Below are 18,173 nucleotides of genomic sequence, written 5' to 3' on the forward strand. Positions count from 1 at the left end.
ATAAAGTCTAATAATTTTTTTAATATTTTTTATCTCAAAAAATTAATAAAGGAACTACCCTGTGACCCAGCAATTGCACTACTAGGTATTTATTCAAAGGATACAAAAATGTTGATTCAAAGGGGCACATGCACCCCAATGTTTAGAGCAGCGCTATCAACAATAGCCAAATTATGGAAAGCACCCAAATGTCCACTGACTGATGAATGGATAAAGAAGATGTGGTTTATATATACAATGGAATATTACAGATCAACAAGAATGAAATCTTGCCATTTGCAACAATGTGGATGGAACTAGAGTGTATTATGCTAAGTGAAAAAAGTCAGAGAAAGATAAGAGAAAGATACATATCGTATGATCTCACTCATATGTGGAATGTAAGAAACAAAACAGATGAACATAGGGGAAGGGAAGGAAAACCAAGATAAAAACAGAAGGAGGCAAACCATAAGAGACTCTCAAATACAGAGAAGAAACTGAGGGTTGCTGGAGGGGTGTTGGGGGAGATGGACTAAATGGGTGAGGGGGCTAAGGAGGACGCTTGTTGGGATGAGCACTGGGTGTTATATGTAAGTAATAAATCACTAACCTCTACTCCTAAAATCATTATTGCACTATATGTTAACTAACTTGGATTCAAATAAAATTAAAAATTAAAAATTAAATAAAATAAAAGCAACTTTTCGACTTTGGGTGCAAGAAAATAAATAAATAATTTTTTCATTTAAAATTTTTAAAATTTTAGTTTTAAATAAATAACAGAAACTTACCAAGACCCCGATTTATTAAGTGCAACATTAGTCAATGGCAGTATATGTGCTCTGAGAACCTTCAATGAAAGAAAACAGCATTTGTTTTAAACTCAAAAAAAAAGTTTAAATCATTAATTTTAATTTCAAACCAAGGAAGATATTCAAGTTTATCTTAATTATACATAATAAGTGGACAATATTCACTATCTGAGCAGACGAGAAAAAACTACATTGTATCTCCTACCATTAAGACCAATAAAACATTTGGTAGTTAACATAATTACAAAAACAATATTGGATCTGTGTTTTCCATGAAATGGCTTTTAAGATAAATTACTGCTATTAAATAAGATACCAAATAGCATTAATTTATAATATTGTCTTTTAAATACTGCACATGATTTTGTCCATAGGCATAAAAAGCATATAGAGGAAATACACTAAATACGTTTCAAATGCAGATTTTACAATTAATTAATACTTCTGGAATCCTAACGCTCCTCTAGAGTCAGGATGCCTCTTATTTCATTTATCTTTCAATTCCTACACTGTCAAGCACAGAGTGGATACCTTAATATTTATCAAACGAACATACATAAATTGGATAGTCTGTTTACAGATGGAGTGATTGGCTAGGCTGGGACAGTCCCAGTTACGTCTGCTGCGGGGGCATGATTATCAATAGTGTCTGCTTTCACTATCAAAAATGTTCCCATTGGAAGATAAATTACAAGGTCACTGTAGTTATAGAGCTGATATTTGAAGTTAAATAGTGCCACCTGCTGGAAAAATAAATATTACAAGAATAACTTCCTCATCTTTCAATAATACATTAAAGGGATGACTACAAAAGATGTAATTTTTTTATGAGACAGAATATGCCACAAATATAGATAATAATAACATTTCCTTTTTAATCTTTTAATGTTTATTTCTTTTTGAGAGATAGAGACAGAGAAACAGCGAGCAAGGGAGGGGCAAAGAGAGCAGGAGACACAGAATCCAAAGCAGGCTCCAAGCCCTGAGCTGACAGCAAAAAGCCCGACCCGGGGCTCGAACTCACGAACTGTGAGATCATGACCTGAGCATAAATCGGATGCTCACCCGACTGAGCCACCCAGGCGTCCTGATAACAATGGCATTTCTTCAAAATTCATTTAAATCATAAAAAGAAAACCAGTGTGATATGAAGCAATATTAGAATAAACTATTAAATATTGTTAAATAATTAAGAAAAACTAAAAGCTATTCCTGAGTAATTGACTACATTTGTTATACTTTAAATTTAATCATCGAGAAAACTACAGAGAAAAATAGGCACATTTACATTGCATTAAAATTATTATATAAGCCGTATCAATAAATAATTTCCTGAAATATAGTTTAGTTCACATGGAAGCAGAAAATAGTAAGTATTGATATTCCATGAAACAGAACTTAATATTACTCCAACTGAAAAGAAACTTCAATTATTCAATAACTTGAAGCTACCTTAATGGTCATCCTTTAAATGGAACATCGTAAAGAATAGCTAAACTTACTACAAATCTTTTTTTAACTTCTCTTGAGAAACACGTTTCAGTTTCATTCAGTCAGTAAATAAAGACTTGCTGAGACTTAGTCTTAGCAAATATATATGAGACACCAAGGGAAAGAGAAAATATAATCTGCATTTTATCTCAGATTGATCGGATGTCAACCACTTCTTTGAAGTTCTTCTATTTGGTCATTTTAAAACATGCATTACCTTAAAAAGATAGAATTGGTGGTTGCTGTGCTGCCTGAGTTTGTCTTGTAATCTCCGTAGTAAAAGCTTTACTTGGTCTGATCGTGAAGCTGTGATTACCGGCTCCGCTTTCTGTATCTCCTCTACTAAGGCGTTGACGTCAGTACTGAAATTCCCACACACACAAGTTACTATTTTCTACACCAAAATTTGCACACACACACACACGCAACCCATGAAGAATGACATTGCATTTATGAAGCACATTTATAAAATGTAAAAACACCATCAGCTTTACTAAGAGATTTCTGGGGGGGGGGGGGGGGGTGGTGGAATACAAATCAATAAAGAAATCAAGTCTGCCTGAAAGTGGCTTGGGTTCTTCACAATGATTCCTCATTAATTGTGACTTCCCCATGGAAAGGGGAGCAAGGATATTGATTTGCTTACCTAAGAAGGTCAAGTGCAGACTGAGCTCTTTCTCTTTACTTTTTTCCTGCTTCCTTTGTCTCTTTCATGAACATATACAGAATGTTCCTGATACGACTATACTTTGTGCCTTCCATATGCTTTCTTGTTTAATCTTACAACAATCCTCTAATATAACGCTTTTATCATAATTACTTTGGTGATGAAGAAACTGAGATTTGAAAAAGGTTAAGTTTGAAATACTTTTTTTAGGGAAACAGCAAGTAGCGAACCAAAAAATGAACATTCAAAGAATGATGATGATTATCATTAATAATTCTTACGGGCTACAACATCATTTTCTTAAAAAAGAACTGTTGGGGATGTGCAGATTCGAGGTTTCCCTCCGTATTCAAATAACCTTTAGCGATTCTGGTAAATTTTGCCAGCCCAGAATAATAATTGTTCAAGACAAAGAATAGCGTCTATAAGCCACAAAGCATCCAAAATGGGGTCATTCTGCAAAACATGTCACGAACATGTCTCGAAGATGTACTGTCCAGTTCCCTCCCTTCAAGAAAGGACTCAGGGCCCCGCTGGGGGGCAGGTGTTTAGGTAGCTGACAGTCTCCAGCGGCCGCACCTTCGGGATCCACCTCAGCATCGGAGTCCGAGGCATGCTCTTCCCCAGCGGCCCCGAGCCCAGGGCTGAGCCCAAGGTCAGCCTGGCCATTTCTGCCCCGCAAGCGACTCTCGCCGATGAGCTTTACTCTGGAGCTCCCTCGTGGGCTTGGCAGAAAATGTTATCACCTCTGCATCATCGTGGCTGATGGCTCCTCGTGCAGAGCCTTGTTCTATCCCGTCTGTCACAGATGTCACTTCCCAATAAACCTCTCACCCACCTGCCTCCGTCTCAGCCTCTACTGCCCAGAAATGCAAACTCTGATAAGCAGGCCTTGGTCTTTGTAAATAAACATCTCCTGAGCTCCAGTCTTGTGTAAGGGACTGAGTTAGAAGACGATTCATCCCACCTACATTTACTGAGTCCCTACTACGATTGGGCCCTGGGAGTGTAAAAGATATCATCTCGGCTCTCAAGAAATACAATCTATCGGAATAGGAGTGAATATTTAGAACAGGAATGAATCAGAGACAGTTTACACTGATGAGTTGGATGAATTTCCAGAGTCTGTTGTCAAAGGAGTTATACTTTCGTAAGAATTAGAAAGATAATAATGCCTCTTGCAAAGGTTTCCAACAAATGTTGTAAAGCAAAACAGATTTCCCAGCAAGGTCTAAATTAACCAGATATTTAATCTGTCCATCCCAACCCTGTGGAATTCTAATTCTAATTCTGATACAGTAACCCGAGTGTGCCCCATGTCATGCAAATGTTTTTATATGCAGAATTCACTCAGATTCTTGAGCAGAACTAGAAATAAGATCCATCCTTTCTCTTTTTTACTTTGAGACATTTATTCACTACATAGGATGACTACAGCATCCCCAGGATCTACGCTTCTTTTTAATGTTGATTTTATTTATTTTGAGAATGGAGGAGGGGCAGAGAGAGAAGAAGAGAGAGAATCTCAAGCAGGCTCCCCACTGTCAGTGCAGAGCCTGATGCGGGGCTCGATCTCACCAACCCTAAGATCATGGCCTGAGTCGAAATCAAGAGTCGGGCACTTAACCAACTGAGCCACCCAGGCGCCCCAAGGATCTACAGTTTTTTAAATACAAAATCTGTGTTTTTCTGAATCTCTATCTGCAAGATATTTTCTCATATAGACATTTATCTGTGCCACTCATGTTTTATACAAGTCGTTTCTCTAGTAAGCTAGACAATAAATTCGTTGAGGTAGGGATTAAGATTAATATCTTTAGAACCTCTTACAGAACCTAACCTAGAGCTTTGCATGGAGGTGGTGCACAAAACATCGTTACAGACTAAATAAATGAATGTCTAACAAAGGAACTTTCAGCATGCTGGCGGAATCACACTTACCAGTGATATGTGCCAGTTACCAAAAGAACCGAAAATCGTGACTTGATCTGAGACTTTGTCTTCCCCGAAAAATAGATAGAGCAATGATTGTTGTGGATGACATTCGATGCCTTATCTTTGCCACCATTTCTTCTTTGATTAAAAAGCAAACAGTTGACCGCCTTCTCTGTGGGGTCACCTGGCGGTGCCAATGAACTCTACCTGGGCCGTCACCATCCGAGCCACGACCGGTCCTCACCACAGACTCCAGACCGCTCAAGTGGCCGTGGCCATGAGAGAGGTTTCAAACTGAAGAGCAGCTCGTCTACTATCTAACTGTGGTTCTGTGAGAGGTCCTCTTCGCTGCCCGTGTCTGTCCCCGCTCCACTAATCATGGCAAAGCAGGTCAGTCACAGTGGAAAGTCACTTATTTCGCTGGCCCACAACTCTGAAACACATATCGTGGCATTTTTGTTTCGCTCTACAATTTTCTTCCACTCAAAATATCTTCACCTTATCTGAGCCTGGGCTCCCACAGGATAATCACTGATCTGATCCTGTCTCTTGAAGTGGAGTTTTGCAGAGGATGATTTTTTTTTTTCTTAGTTTTGCACAGGATTTCCTAAAGGGAATGAATTCTGGGCAATATGCCCTCACAAGAGGATTTCCTCTGGGCGCATAACAAGCTTTGGAGACAAAGATGGGGTCCTCCTACTTCTGCCCCATGACAATTAATGAGGGGAGCGGAATACAGTCAGCCCCGTGAGATGTTTGTCTACCAGGGAAATAACAGGCTCAGTACTATTCTTAAAATTCCAATCACCAGCATTCCTCAAAAATGTTAAATGGTCATCAAGAAGAAGCAAAATCTGAGAGTCTGTCACCACCACCACAAGCCTGAGGAGACTTGACAATGAAATGTAACGTGGGATCTTGGACGAGAAAAAGCTAATTACGCAAAAAACAAAACCACCACAACAACTACAACAACAACAACAAAACACAAGTAAAATTGAATAAGATATGGTCTTTCGTTAGTAATAATGTGTGAGTACCGGTTCATTAATTCTGACCAACGCACCACACAAATCTACGAAGTTAAGAGTCTGGGATGCGGGGCATGGGGCGTGGGGGAGCTCCTGTCTTCACAGCTTTCTAAAACTGCTCTAACCTAAAAGATTAAAAACAACAACAGGTGTATTTAGGAAGAAAAACAAAGGGCAGACGGACGATCCTTTTCCCACCTCGTCCTCACCCAGCAAGGCACTCCTGCAGGTCTCACTGAAGCAAGCAGGAAATAATACACCGCAGAACATGTGTTGAGCACTGCACGGTGAGTCCACGCAGCCCTTCCACACCCCGCCCTGCGCCAGCGTTTGTCAATAACAAATCTGGCTCGGAAACCCAGGCTGCACCACACGGCGGGTTTACCTGGGACTGAGGTTGAGCAAATCGATGCATTTGGTCTTCAGTTCTCCACTCGTTTCATATTCCAACATAATTCCTGTAAAAATAAACAAACGTGGTATAAGACACTGGGGATGACACGCCAATGTCAGAAGTTAGTCTACTTTGCCGTAACCTTTTTTTCATCTCTATTTTTTTAGTTTGTAAAACTTCTCGGCATCCGGGGCGCCTGGGTGGCTCAGTCGGTTCAGTGTCCGACTCTTGATTTCGGCTCAGGTCATGATCTCCCAGTTCGTGGGTTCGAGCCCCGTGTCGGGCTCTGTGCTGACAGCTCGGAGCCTGGAACCTGCTTCGGATTTGGTGTCTCCCTCTCTCTCTGCCCCTCCTCCACTCAGGCTCTGTCTCTCTCTCTCTCTCTCTCTCTTTCAAAAGTAAATAAACATTAAAAAATGAAAATTTCTCGGCATAAAACATAATGCAGTGATGTCTGAGTGAACTTGCTTTTCCCTAGTCCTCCCTCTAAATACAGCTACATACCCTTGAAAGTCTTCAACAGGCGATGCTAAAATAATCACAAGCTGGGTAGAAGGTGGACCGGCCAGAGGCCTCGGGACTTGAGGAATGACAGCATGGTGAGTCTCCTGGGTTTTCTTTTTGTCTCCCACGTGTCCCTCAACTGGAGAGGAGCTTGACCTGCTGCCCGGAACCACCAAAGAGCACAGCCAACAAAAACCAAGCCGCAGCAAAGCTTGTTCTCTGTGGCCAGAGGACCAGGAGAAGGAAGTCAAACAAACAAACTCATGGGGAGCCCTAAGCCCTGCTCCACAGCTGGGGCCCCTTAGGCAGTCTGATTCCCTCAGTGGAAGCCCGGGGCCGCCCCAGTTCTCCTGCAAAGCTGGGCCCCAGCAGTGCTCTGATCTGCCTGCAGCAGCCCAGCGACAAAGCTCCAGGTGTCCTCGACCTCGGCTTCTCAGCTGGGGCCCCGGGGCACTATCTTATCTCTGCAACAGAGACAGAGAAGTCCCCGGACCACTCAGACCCCACTCCACAACCAAGCCATTGGTGGGCAGTCTCATCCACGTGCAAAGGGGGCGGCAGTGAAGTCCTGGGATATCCCAGACCCCATTCCACAACCAGCTGACAAAGCAAGTGTCTTCTTGCATTTTAACCAGCAGTGTAACCAGGTAAAGTCTTGTTCCCCGCCCCCAGAAGGTCACTCAGTGAGACCACGCATCCTGGGAAGTACCTCCCACCCTGCAGGTGGCACCAGCTAGAACTGAGCAGGAGGGCCTTAGCAGCACCAGAAAAACAAAGCAGACCGGAAGAGCATTGCGAGGGCTCAAAACACTAAGCTGCCGTTGGAACTAAAGCCCACAAAGTAGACCAGAACTTCTACGCTAAATCTAAACGTGGTGACAGTCTGCCAAAGTAGATTCAGATAGGATCAAAGAGTCTGCTAACATAAGAACCAAAATGTCCAGGATACAATAAACAGGAAAAGACAATTGACAAACCCCAATAGCCAGGATACCATAGGAAATCACCTCTCACACCAAGAACCAGAGAAAGATAATCAATGAACACAAACATGGAGGTGAATCGGAGGCTGGAAATATCTGACAAGGATTTTAAAGGAGAGGTCAAAAATGCTGTAGCAACCATTTACAAATTCACTTGAAACAAATGAAAGAAATTTTTAAAATCTCAGAAAAATAGAAGTCTTTAAAACACACTAAATGGGTATTATGTAACTGGAAAATTCAAAGTACAAAATGAAAAACTTGTTGAATAGGTTCAATAGGAGAGTGGAGAGGACAAAGGATAGAATCAGTGAACTTGAAGACAGATCAACAGACTATATTCCATCTGAACAACACAGAGATTAGTTATTGGGGGGGTGGGGGGGGGGGACCTGAACAGAACCTCTTAACCACTTTACTGTACTACCTCTATAAATGTGGGCCAGTGGATCTCAAAAGTTTTGGCCTTAGGACCACTTTACATTCTCCAAATTATTGAGGCCAAAGAAATTTTATGTCTGTAATATTTTCTGCACTAAAATTGAGAAAATTTAAATTCTGTATTAAACTGTTTTAAAATAGCAATAATAAAGTCATATCATGTTAATGTAAATAGCGTGTTTTACAGAAATAACCAAGAAAAGTAGCATCGCTTTACACTTTTCAAATCTCTTTAATATCTGGCTTAATTAAACACAGCTGGAGTCTCAGGGTGCCTGGGTGGCTCAGTCGGTTAAGCATCCATCTTCGGCTCAGGTCCTGATCTCACAGTTTGTGAGTTCGAGCCCCACAGCAGGCTCTGTGTCGACAGCTCAGAGCCTGGAGCCTGCTTCGGATTCTATGTCTCCCTCTCTCTCTTTGTCCCTCCCCTGCTTGTGCTCTGTCTCTGTCTCTCAAAAATGAATAAACATTAAAAAAAATTTTTTAATAAAAAATAAATAAATAAAAACACAGCTGGAGTCTCATCTCTGCTTCTGCGTTCAAGTTGTTGCTACATGGTATTTCAGATGAAGTATATGGAAAAAAATCTGGTCATATCCAGATATGCAGTTGGAAAAGGGACAAATATTTTAACTGCATTTTCCGGTAATCATGGATAATCTTCTTTAATACTACATTAAAACTTATCAAGTGTTAATTCATAAAGAGTGGTTGCAATACAGAATCTGAAACCACATCAATTAACTCTGCGTACATTACGTTAAAATCCACTGGTCTATATCACATGTTCAAAGGATATTTTATTCATGTATGGTTTATATACCACGCACCAGACATCTGAAAAATATTAGTTTACTGAGTTATGCACATTTTCTAAATGTTGACGTATAAAATCATACAATATCCCCCCCCCCCAAAATCACATTTGTTAATATCACTACCAATAACTATCATCAGAAAACTCTTTTAGTGTTGGTAAGCTACCCAGCTCATGGAGGTAGAGACAAGTTTTCTGAAATTCTAATTTTTGCTTGAAAGCTCAAATTTTGTCACTGGCAAGAAATGCTGACAGTTTTGCTTGTAAGTTTCAGGCTCACTTTGCCCCTTTTCAAGCAAAATGTCCTCCAAATGTCCGGGTCTGAAAGCTACATTTGCTTCTCAGTCCTTCAAGTAAAAATGGTGCTCCGTGAAGAAAATGGCTAGTTCATCTCTCAGCTCAAAGGACCGCACGGTGTTTTCCTCAAAACCACTACGGAACACTACTGAGCAGAAGTGTTTAATGAGTACTTTCTATTTCACCACCCAGAATGCAAGTACTCCTATGTCAGTGTCTCACTACATTAGTGAGCTTTACTGTTTCATCAAGGACATTCCTACGTGAAACTGAGGGGGTTTCTTCCTTGTGCCAGTGTGTGTCAGTGAGAAATACAATGACCACTCTGAGAGTTTGTGGCTACCCACCGCCTGATGTGTAGTAAGTTTCTAGCAGTTTCACCTCTCCTTGCTTTTGTACGAGTAGGGCAAATGTCAGTACAGCGAAAAAAGCAGATGGTATCTGACTGTTATTATGTAGAGGTTTGACCTCGAGGCCCCACTGAAAGGGTGCAAGAGACCCCAAGGGTGCTGTTACAATTTGAGAATCCCTGCTATCAGATATATTTGATATAAAAGATAGGATTTCTGAAGCATTTCAGATCAAGAGAAAATAGGAAATTCTATCAAAACACTGTATTTGCTTTCCAAAGCACTACACCATTGAAATGGAGTGTGGCAGGGTTGAAAAGGCATGTGCTTGGCATCAAAGAGGTCCAGGTTTGAGTTCCAGCTCGATTCCCTACTTACTTCATGATACTAGTAAAGTAATCCCTTTATACCCCACTTTTCTTATCTGTAGAGAATACCTTCAGTTTGCTGGTTGAAATTAAAGAATACGTACATAAAGCTCCTGGCGTATAGAAACTCATTAAGTAGTGCTTATTACCTAACGATTAATCAAATACTGCCTTGCGACATATCCGACATAGTCAGCTTGTATTACTCAAATTGCATCGATGCCTTCTCTCCCAGTGAGATTGTGACACCTTTGAGAAGGAAACTATTTGCTTCTTCATACTCCCAGGAGGACCCTCCCTGGAATGAGTCGTGATGGTTTCCGCACAATAAGTGCATGATTTGGCCAGTTTCAAGTACAAACAACACTGTCAAATGGATTGACGTTACTTCCCCTCTGTGATTTCCATTTCTCCCTCCATGGTGCCTGCCTACTTCATTGTCTTTACCGTCTTTCTATCTTCTGTCCTGGCAACATCTGACTCATTAGACTATGGTCTCATGGTCTCCTGGGTCTGCGTCTCTTCATCCCTAGCGTCTACCATGAAATCTGGTACACAGGAACTGTCCAAACAGTGCTTGTTGAATACGTGAACTAACGGACAGATGATTGGATGAGTGTCTTCAGACAGCTTAATGCAATTAACAGTCCCTGTCTTTATGACACATGGACTTTCAGAAATAATTGGCACGATGACCAAGTCCCTCCTTGAAATACGATCCTCAATAGGCTTCTATGAAATCCTTCCATCTTTTTCTCCACTTTGTTATTTTCCATTTCTCCTTTACTGATCTCTTCTGCCTGACCTTGAACTACTGATTTAGGGTGCCAGTCTTTTTCTCTGTATAAATTCACCTATCCTCACGGCTTTAATTGTCATCAACACCAAAAATAACTCTCCCGTCTAGACCTCCTCTGAGTTCCAGACATGTTGATATCTCACCTGCACCTCTCACAAGTCCAGGATCTTTCCCTTCCATCCTGTTTCTTCTGGAGAGCTGTTCCTCAGTGTCAGACATGACCACTCACCCAACTGCACAGCTACAGTCTCAGGAGGAGCTCATTTTCACACAGTCGGCTTCATGGATTTGCCACAACTAAGTAGGCAAACCCGAGCAGCCGTTGTGTAATGAAGGGTAACATTTTGTAACCGAAAAATCATTCCAAATGCTTTTAATAACCGAACAACTACAACAACAACAACAAACTGCCCAGAACAGCAAGACCCAGCAGGCAAACAGCTGTACCGAACAGGGTGGTTTGGTTCAGTTTTATTTTGTTTCTTTTCCCCAAGAAGTGATTCTTTCATATCAAAGACCTGAAGCCAGACTCTAAGAAGCAAACTTAACAAATTAAAAAAAGAAAGGATCCAGTGGAGAGCCAACCACTGTAAATACTGTTGTTTCCTTAGTGTAAAAACAGGCTTCATGTTCCACACCAACTTTTTCAACAAAATATGGATGTCATAACACTGTCAAAATCTTTCTAAAATCCTATTTGTATGCCATATGTTCTGGAAAGGATTTAAGAGAGCTTAGAAAAATAGAATACAAGAAGCTAAGATTGGAAGTAAGTAAGAATTAGATACATTGACAAGGGAAGATTCAAGAAAATGAAAGATCAAATTCGCAATTGCATTGAACACCTAAATATAAAATTAACAACAAATGTACAAGGCCTGGCTGTACTATTTTAAATTTTTTGTACCATTGAACATAAAAGAAAATTGTGATGAAATGGAGAGACACATTTCTAGATGAGAAAATGCAATATTATAAAGATGTTAAATTAATCTATGAATTAAAGTAATTATAATGATTTTATTTTTTGGAATTTGAAAATTTACCCCAAACTATAAAACAATAAAGTGTGGTTCTGACACAAAATTGGATCAATATAAGAGGATCATCTATATATGGGAATTTAAAAATGAAGTGAAGGTAATATTTTAAATTAATGGGGAAAGAATAAATTATTCAATAAATAATGGTGTAATAAGCAGTTGGATTTTGGAAAAATTGGTAAAATTGGATTTCTACAATATACAAAAACATATTCTAGGCAGATTAGAAATTTTAATATTAAAAACAAACTAGAAAATGATCAAAATATGAGAACATATTTACATCTTAGTATATGTAATTGGCTTTTTAAGTATGATGTGAAACTCAATGCCTAAAAAAGAAAAACCGATGCATTTGTCTGAAGCCGAATTTGAAGCTTCTCGCAGGAGAAGATACCACAAAGTTAAAGACAAATGATAGCCAGCAAAAAAATTTCAACTCTAAATGCAAAACCTGAAGAACTTAATATATAGGAGCCTAAAAATATTTTTTTAATGGCCAAAAGGCATGAATAGTCAATTTGCAAACATAAAAAGACAATGATCAATAAACAGACCAAACTAAAATGTACCCAACTCCATTAATAAGAAACACAAAATGCAACAACAGATATAATTTTCACTCATCAGATTAGCAATATCGCAAAGATTGACAATACTAACTAAATATTAGCAAGGTCTGGGACAGGTATTCTCACTTCCTGTGGGTAGACATATCAGGTGGCTCTCTTCCAGGGCCCGTCACACCTTCAGTGAGTTGAGCACGATCTCAGCTAACCTTTTATGTATTTTTCAGAATTTCGTTAAAAGTAAATACTACTTCTGTAATAAAAAAAAAAAAAGTCGGAGGAAAAGGAAAGAAAAAAGTAGGAGAAAAATTAGAACATGGAGAAAAAGGAAGAAAAATGACAGAGATTAACATTAGTAGAACATCAGGTCCTGAAGATCAAGATCCCTGAAAGGTTATTTGAAAAGTCAAATAAGATACAGAACTATAAAACCTACCAAATTGCTATCAATTTAATGCCTTCAGCTCAGCTCACGAACTCAAGGTTCGTGAGTTTGAGCCCCACGTTGGGATCTGGTCTGACAGTGCAGGACCTGCTTGGGCTTCTCTGTCGCCCTCTCTCTCTGCCCCTCCCCTGCTCATGTGCACTGTTGGGGGAAGAGAGGCACGCACTCTCTCTCTTTCTCAAAAGTAAATAAACATTAAAAAAAAAAAAATTACCACTTGACAGCCCACACAGCATAATCTATATCCTAAGGGAATGCACTTAAAAATTGCAGCAAATGTACAAAATTCTGTGTTCTTTATTCACAACTATCTTGTTTCTTATAAAATAAAAAAAAAATGTTAGGTCTTTAAGTTGACTACTAAAAATTAGTTGGTTACTATACAAGCGGATCTAGAAAACAAAGGGCAACATCTGAAACCTGAGCATTGGGCTATTTCACTGAGACAAAACACCAAGGTCAAATGCTCACCCCTCCCGTGACCACTGAGTTCCCGTACGAGCCAGAGGCTGGGTGGTGCGCAGTGAAGAGGTCAAGCGGAACACAGACAAAGATGCTCCAGGAGTACATGTGGTTCTTCAGTGACTGTTTCCCACAGTACCTTAGTCTTCTTGATCTGCCCCTGGTTGTGCATTTTCATGTAATAGGCATGATTCCCAAAACATCGAAGAAGCTGCTACCCCCCAAATTCTGCAATGTTCTCAAAGGCTAAGCCCTAAAAGATGTGAGCATTCCTTACTCAGATCACATTCAACCAACAGAGACCTTTAAAGTGCCCAGAATATTAACTAGGCTTTTTTTTTTTTTAACATCTTTTATTTATTTTTGAGAGGCAGAAAGAGAGAGAGTGCGAGCTGGGGAGAGTCAGAGAGAGAGAGAGAGAGGGAGACACAGAATCTGAAGCAGGCTCCAGGCTCTGAGCTGGCAGCACAGAGCCCCACGCGGGGCTTGAACCAACAAACCACAAGATCATGACCTGAGCCAAAGTTGGACGCTTAACCGACTGAGCCACCCAGGCACCCCTTAACTAGTTTCATTAATGTTTATTTAGTTCCTTCTCCTGACCCAAAACACCAGAGGCCTACACACAAGAAATAAAAGACAATGGCTGTGATGCCTGAGTCAGGTGAAAAGCACGTATGGGACACCCACTCTTCACAAAGCAAAGAGCTTATGAATTAATGAATAAGATAAAAAGAGAATGCCCATGTTTGATTAGCCGTACTACTGCTATGGACTTTTAGGAGGGAGAGAGATCATTCCATGGATGCCAACAATGGAATGCTCCTGACCTATACGATACTCAAAAGAAAGTAGGAGGATGGAAATCGGGGGATTAAGCGATGAAACAAAACTGCAGAAGGGATAAAGGTAACATGGGAATGATTCAGCGGTGAGCGATTTTTTTCCTACTTGATAATGTTATTCCAACACCCACCTGCTATTCAGAAGTACCTTGGAAACTTGCATATAATGTGTGGCTCACCAAAGACTGGAATTCAGAAATTCAGTGTCTAACCTGCTAAGTGATATGACTTCATTGTAAGATAATCATTAAGGCAATAGTTGCCAGTGGGAGACCACAGCCTTCCTGGAATGTGGCATTGCTGGAACCTGGACTTTCAGAGCCGGAGCGAACCCTACAGATCATCTCTCTGACTTATTCACATTTCAGGAGCTCCAGGTTTTCTACTCAATACCTATCATCCCATTAAACTCATTTACTCAACAACAATGTTGCATGTCTATTCATTCCCCAGTCTCTGTCTCCTCTAGGTGCTAGAGATACGGTTGTAAACAAAACAAGAGTCCCGTACCTCATGAAGCTTTTATTGTAGCAGGGGTGATTGAGGGAAATAAGTAAATTAGAATCATGGTATATTGAGCTGAGATCATGCTAAGGAAAAACAAAGCAGACGGGTAGGCTATGAAATATCTTGAGGAGAAGCGGGCAATTCTAGAAATTCTCGAAGGGAAGCTTCACTTTCACTTTTCTCACTGTACTTGCTTTTAAGGACAGAGCTATAAAAAAAAAACAACCACAAACCATGAGAGTGTTGATGATGTAGATGTCCAGGGAAGATGATTCCAGGCCAAAAGAGGAGGAAGTGCAGGGACCCTGAGTGGGGGTCATGCCCAGCTCAGCCAAGGAACACTGGGAAGAGCAGCTTTGCTGGAGGGGAAGGAGGGTGGAGTCCAAGGCAAAGGTAGGGAAGGGCCTGTAGGGCCTTGGAGATTATGACCTCGAAGACCATGGCCTTTTCACGTTAAGTGAAATGAAAGGCCATTGGAGGACTCAAGCCTAAGAGTGACATGATCAGATTTAGGTTCTAGCAGTCATCCTGCTGTTGTGTTGAAAATAAACAGGAGTGGGGCAAGGGTGACCGCACTAACAACAGGAAACATGGTAGGCATTGCTACCATGAATGCTGTGTATATTTTCGTTTCTTTTCTTTTACTCTATTATTTATTTTTTAATTTACATCCCAGTTAGATGGCCTGTAGTGCCACAGTGATTTCAGGAGTAGATTCCTTAATGCCCCTTACCCATTTACCCATCCCCCCTCCCACAACTCCTCCAGTAACTTTCTGTTTGTTCTCCATATTTAAGTCTCTTATGTTTTGTCCCCCTCCCTGTTTTTATATTGTTTTTGCTTCCCTTCCCTGAGGTTCGTCTGTTTTGCATCTTAAAGTTCCCAGATGAATGAAATCATACGATAGGTGTCTTTCTCTGACTAATTTCGCTCAGCGTAATACCCTCTAGTTCCACCCACGTAGTTGCAAATGGCAAGATTTCATTCTTTTTGACTGCCGAGTAATACTCCATTGTATATATAGCTGTATATATTTTAAAGGTGAACTGGTAAGGGGCTCCTGGGTGGCTCAGTCGGTTAAGCGTCTGACTTCAGCTCAGGTCAGGATCTCACGGTTCATGGGTTGGAGCCCCGCGTTGGGCTCTGTGCCGACAGCTTGTGCCTGGAGACTGCTTCGGATTCTGTGTCTCCCGCTCTCTCTCTGCCCCTCCCCTGCTCACATTCTGTCTCTTTCTGTCTCTCAAAAATGAATGAACATTAAAAAATTTTAAATAAATAAAAAAATAAAGGTGAACTGGTAGGATTTATTACTGGCCTAAACGTGGGGTGTGCAAGATGGGAGAAAAGAATGAGTCCAAGGTTGTGGCCTAAGCAAGTGGAGGAAGGAAACTGCCATTGCCTGATAGGAGACAGACCATAGGATGCCTCAATGACATGCACATTGCATATCCAAAGGAATAACCAGGCAAGCTGTGTGTTACTCAAGACTACTCAGGTTTTTAAACCTTGAGAATGGATAAGATCACCCAGTATAGACAGAAAAATCCAAGGACAGGGCTCTGGGACACTCCAACATCAAAGTCAGAAGGAAGAGAAGCCAACATTATGGACAAAGAAGAAATGACAATGAAGCAGGAGGGAAAAAAGTAGGTGTGGAAGCCAATGGACATGGACAGAGTGGCCAAATTCATCAAATGTTGCTCTCAGGTCAGGAAAGGTAGGACTGAGAGGTGGCCAGAGTGTTTAGTGATGTTAGAGGCCACTGAAGATCTTGAAAAGCAGTTTCAATGGAGCGGTGAAGGTGAAAACATGATAGGAGTGAGTCCCAGACAGACGGGAGAAGAGAAATGAGGAAAACATTCCTCCCAGGAGGTTTACTGGGAAGGGAAAGAGACAAATGGGTGAGCACCTGCAAAGGGTCAGGAGACCAGTGGGAGAAGTGTTATTATCACCATGTGACTTGGTGATCAAAATGGCTTGATGGCGCGAAACAAATTGCCCACGTTACAGAATTTGTATATGGTGAGAGCCAGTTATTATGACCCCAGAGCTCATCATGTTAACCTCCATTCCGCAGCAAAGGGGTGAAAGTTAAGTCATTCAGGTCTCATCGGGCCAGGATATTTGGTCACCTACTTGCTTTGTAGCAAGTTTTGCGGACTTTTTATTCTATATTCTTCTTATTTTCTATGGGAATTCTGAACCGGAACCAAGAGTTCTTCCCCTATGTCTGTACCTAAGGAGCCGATGACCAGTGGGCTTCACTTAATTCTTCAAAGATGCCCATGTCCTCACCTATGAAACAAGAGAACCAGGCAAGTTTATCCCTTTCTAAAACTATAGCGTCCTGTGGACTTCTTTCCAAATTCCTTAACTCATGGGCGTCAAGGGCTGTGACCTTCAAGCCCCAAGGCACAGAGCGCGCGTTGGCAGGCCCTCAATAAATGCACGGATCAACTGCTCTGTGTGGTCTGGAATGCGGTCACCCACGTAATATGCTCTGTTGAATATGCATTCTTTTCATATCCAACATACCTTGACGTGATCATCCTGGGACGTTTAAAATGAAAAGTGCCGTCCTTGTTGGGTGTCTTCCCCTCCGGAAACCAGTATCTTGGTCCCTCTCCCTCCCCACCTGCCACATTCCTAACTAGCCAGAAAAGCATTGTAACTTCCACGTTTAGAGGTTTCCTAAAAGAATCATTTTGAAAGTGTCCAGGAACAGAGCCCAGCAACCGAAGGAGTGGTGGGTTAGGTTGGGTAGTGCCCTGCTTCTTGTCCCCCACGTGGATCACCGTATAGGGGACCCCGCCCCCGGCCCCTGGGGTCCCCGCAGCCTCCTCCGCCCCAGACCCTCCCAGAGCCAAGGACCCCACGCGAGGACGGAAGGGGCCCGGCCGGTACCTGGAGGGTAATACCGGAGCAGGAGGCTCTTGAGCTTCATTTTCTCCTTCCCAGACCGCCCCCCCCCCCCCCCCGCCGTCAATGCTCTTCGTAGCCATGGAAACGGCCAAACAGTGGTGGGGCGAACTGCGCGCATGCGCGGGCTTCCAGCGCGAGGAGCTGGGCGCGCAGGCCGGGTCCCGCGGCCCCGCGAGGCGCCACCAGGGGGCGCGCCCGAACCTGCCTGCGTGTCCCCGGGGGCGGACGGGGGCTCCAGGGCGCGTGGCCGACGACAGGGATCGCGGCGTTGCTCCCGTCCGAATCTGCACCCTCAGCGCCCGGGCCGGACAGAGACGGGGTCCCCTCGCGTCCTCAGTCGGGGTGACCTCACAAAGGGAGAGGCGCGGCCCAGTAGGGCGAGGTGCGGGCCGCGTGCACTGTGGCCCATTAGGTTTCCCAGGAGGAGGGATGGAAGAAAAATCCCCTCCGGGTCACCGTTCCAGGGCCCTCCACAGGCCCGGTCCCCACAAAAGAATTAGGAGCACCAC

At 42.1% G+C, this 18,173-nt stretch overlaps 1 protein-coding gene across 3 annotated transcripts in view; it reads right to left on the reverse strand.

The window, feature by feature from the left end:
• DAW1 (dynein assembly factor with WD repeats 1) overlaps positions 1–17,740 on the reverse strand; it is a 63,835-nt gene extending 46,095 nt beyond the window's left edge. For 2 of the 3 annotated variants that reach the window (XM_053904153.1, XM_053904152.1), the window contains exons 1-4: positions 17,647–17,740; positions 6,304–6,376; positions 2,503–2,647; positions 774–832 (exon numbers count right to left, since the gene is read on the reverse strand). In XM_053904153.1, coding sequence (XP_053760128.1) covers positions 774–832; positions 2,503–2,647; positions 6,304–6,376; positions 17,647–17,686 — 317 coding nt within the window. In that variant the 5' untranslated portion in view covers positions 17,687–17,740. Of the gene's footprint in view, positions 1–773; positions 833–2,502; positions 2,648–6,303; positions 6,377–17,277; positions 17,382–17,646 lie in introns of those variants that run through there. The other variant, XM_019445691.2, reaches the window with a different exon arrangement.
• Between the last annotated feature and the right edge of the window lie 433 nt (positions 17,741–18,173).

The sequence above is a fragment of the Panthera pardus genome, unplaced genomic scaffold (genome assembly GCF_024362965.1).
Source record: "Panthera pardus isolate Hobbes unplaced genomic scaffold, ASM2436296v1 HiC_scaffold_10, whole genome shotgun sequence".
In the NCBI taxonomy this organism is placed as follows: Eukaryota; Metazoa; Chordata; class Mammalia; order Carnivora; family Felidae; genus Panthera; species Panthera pardus.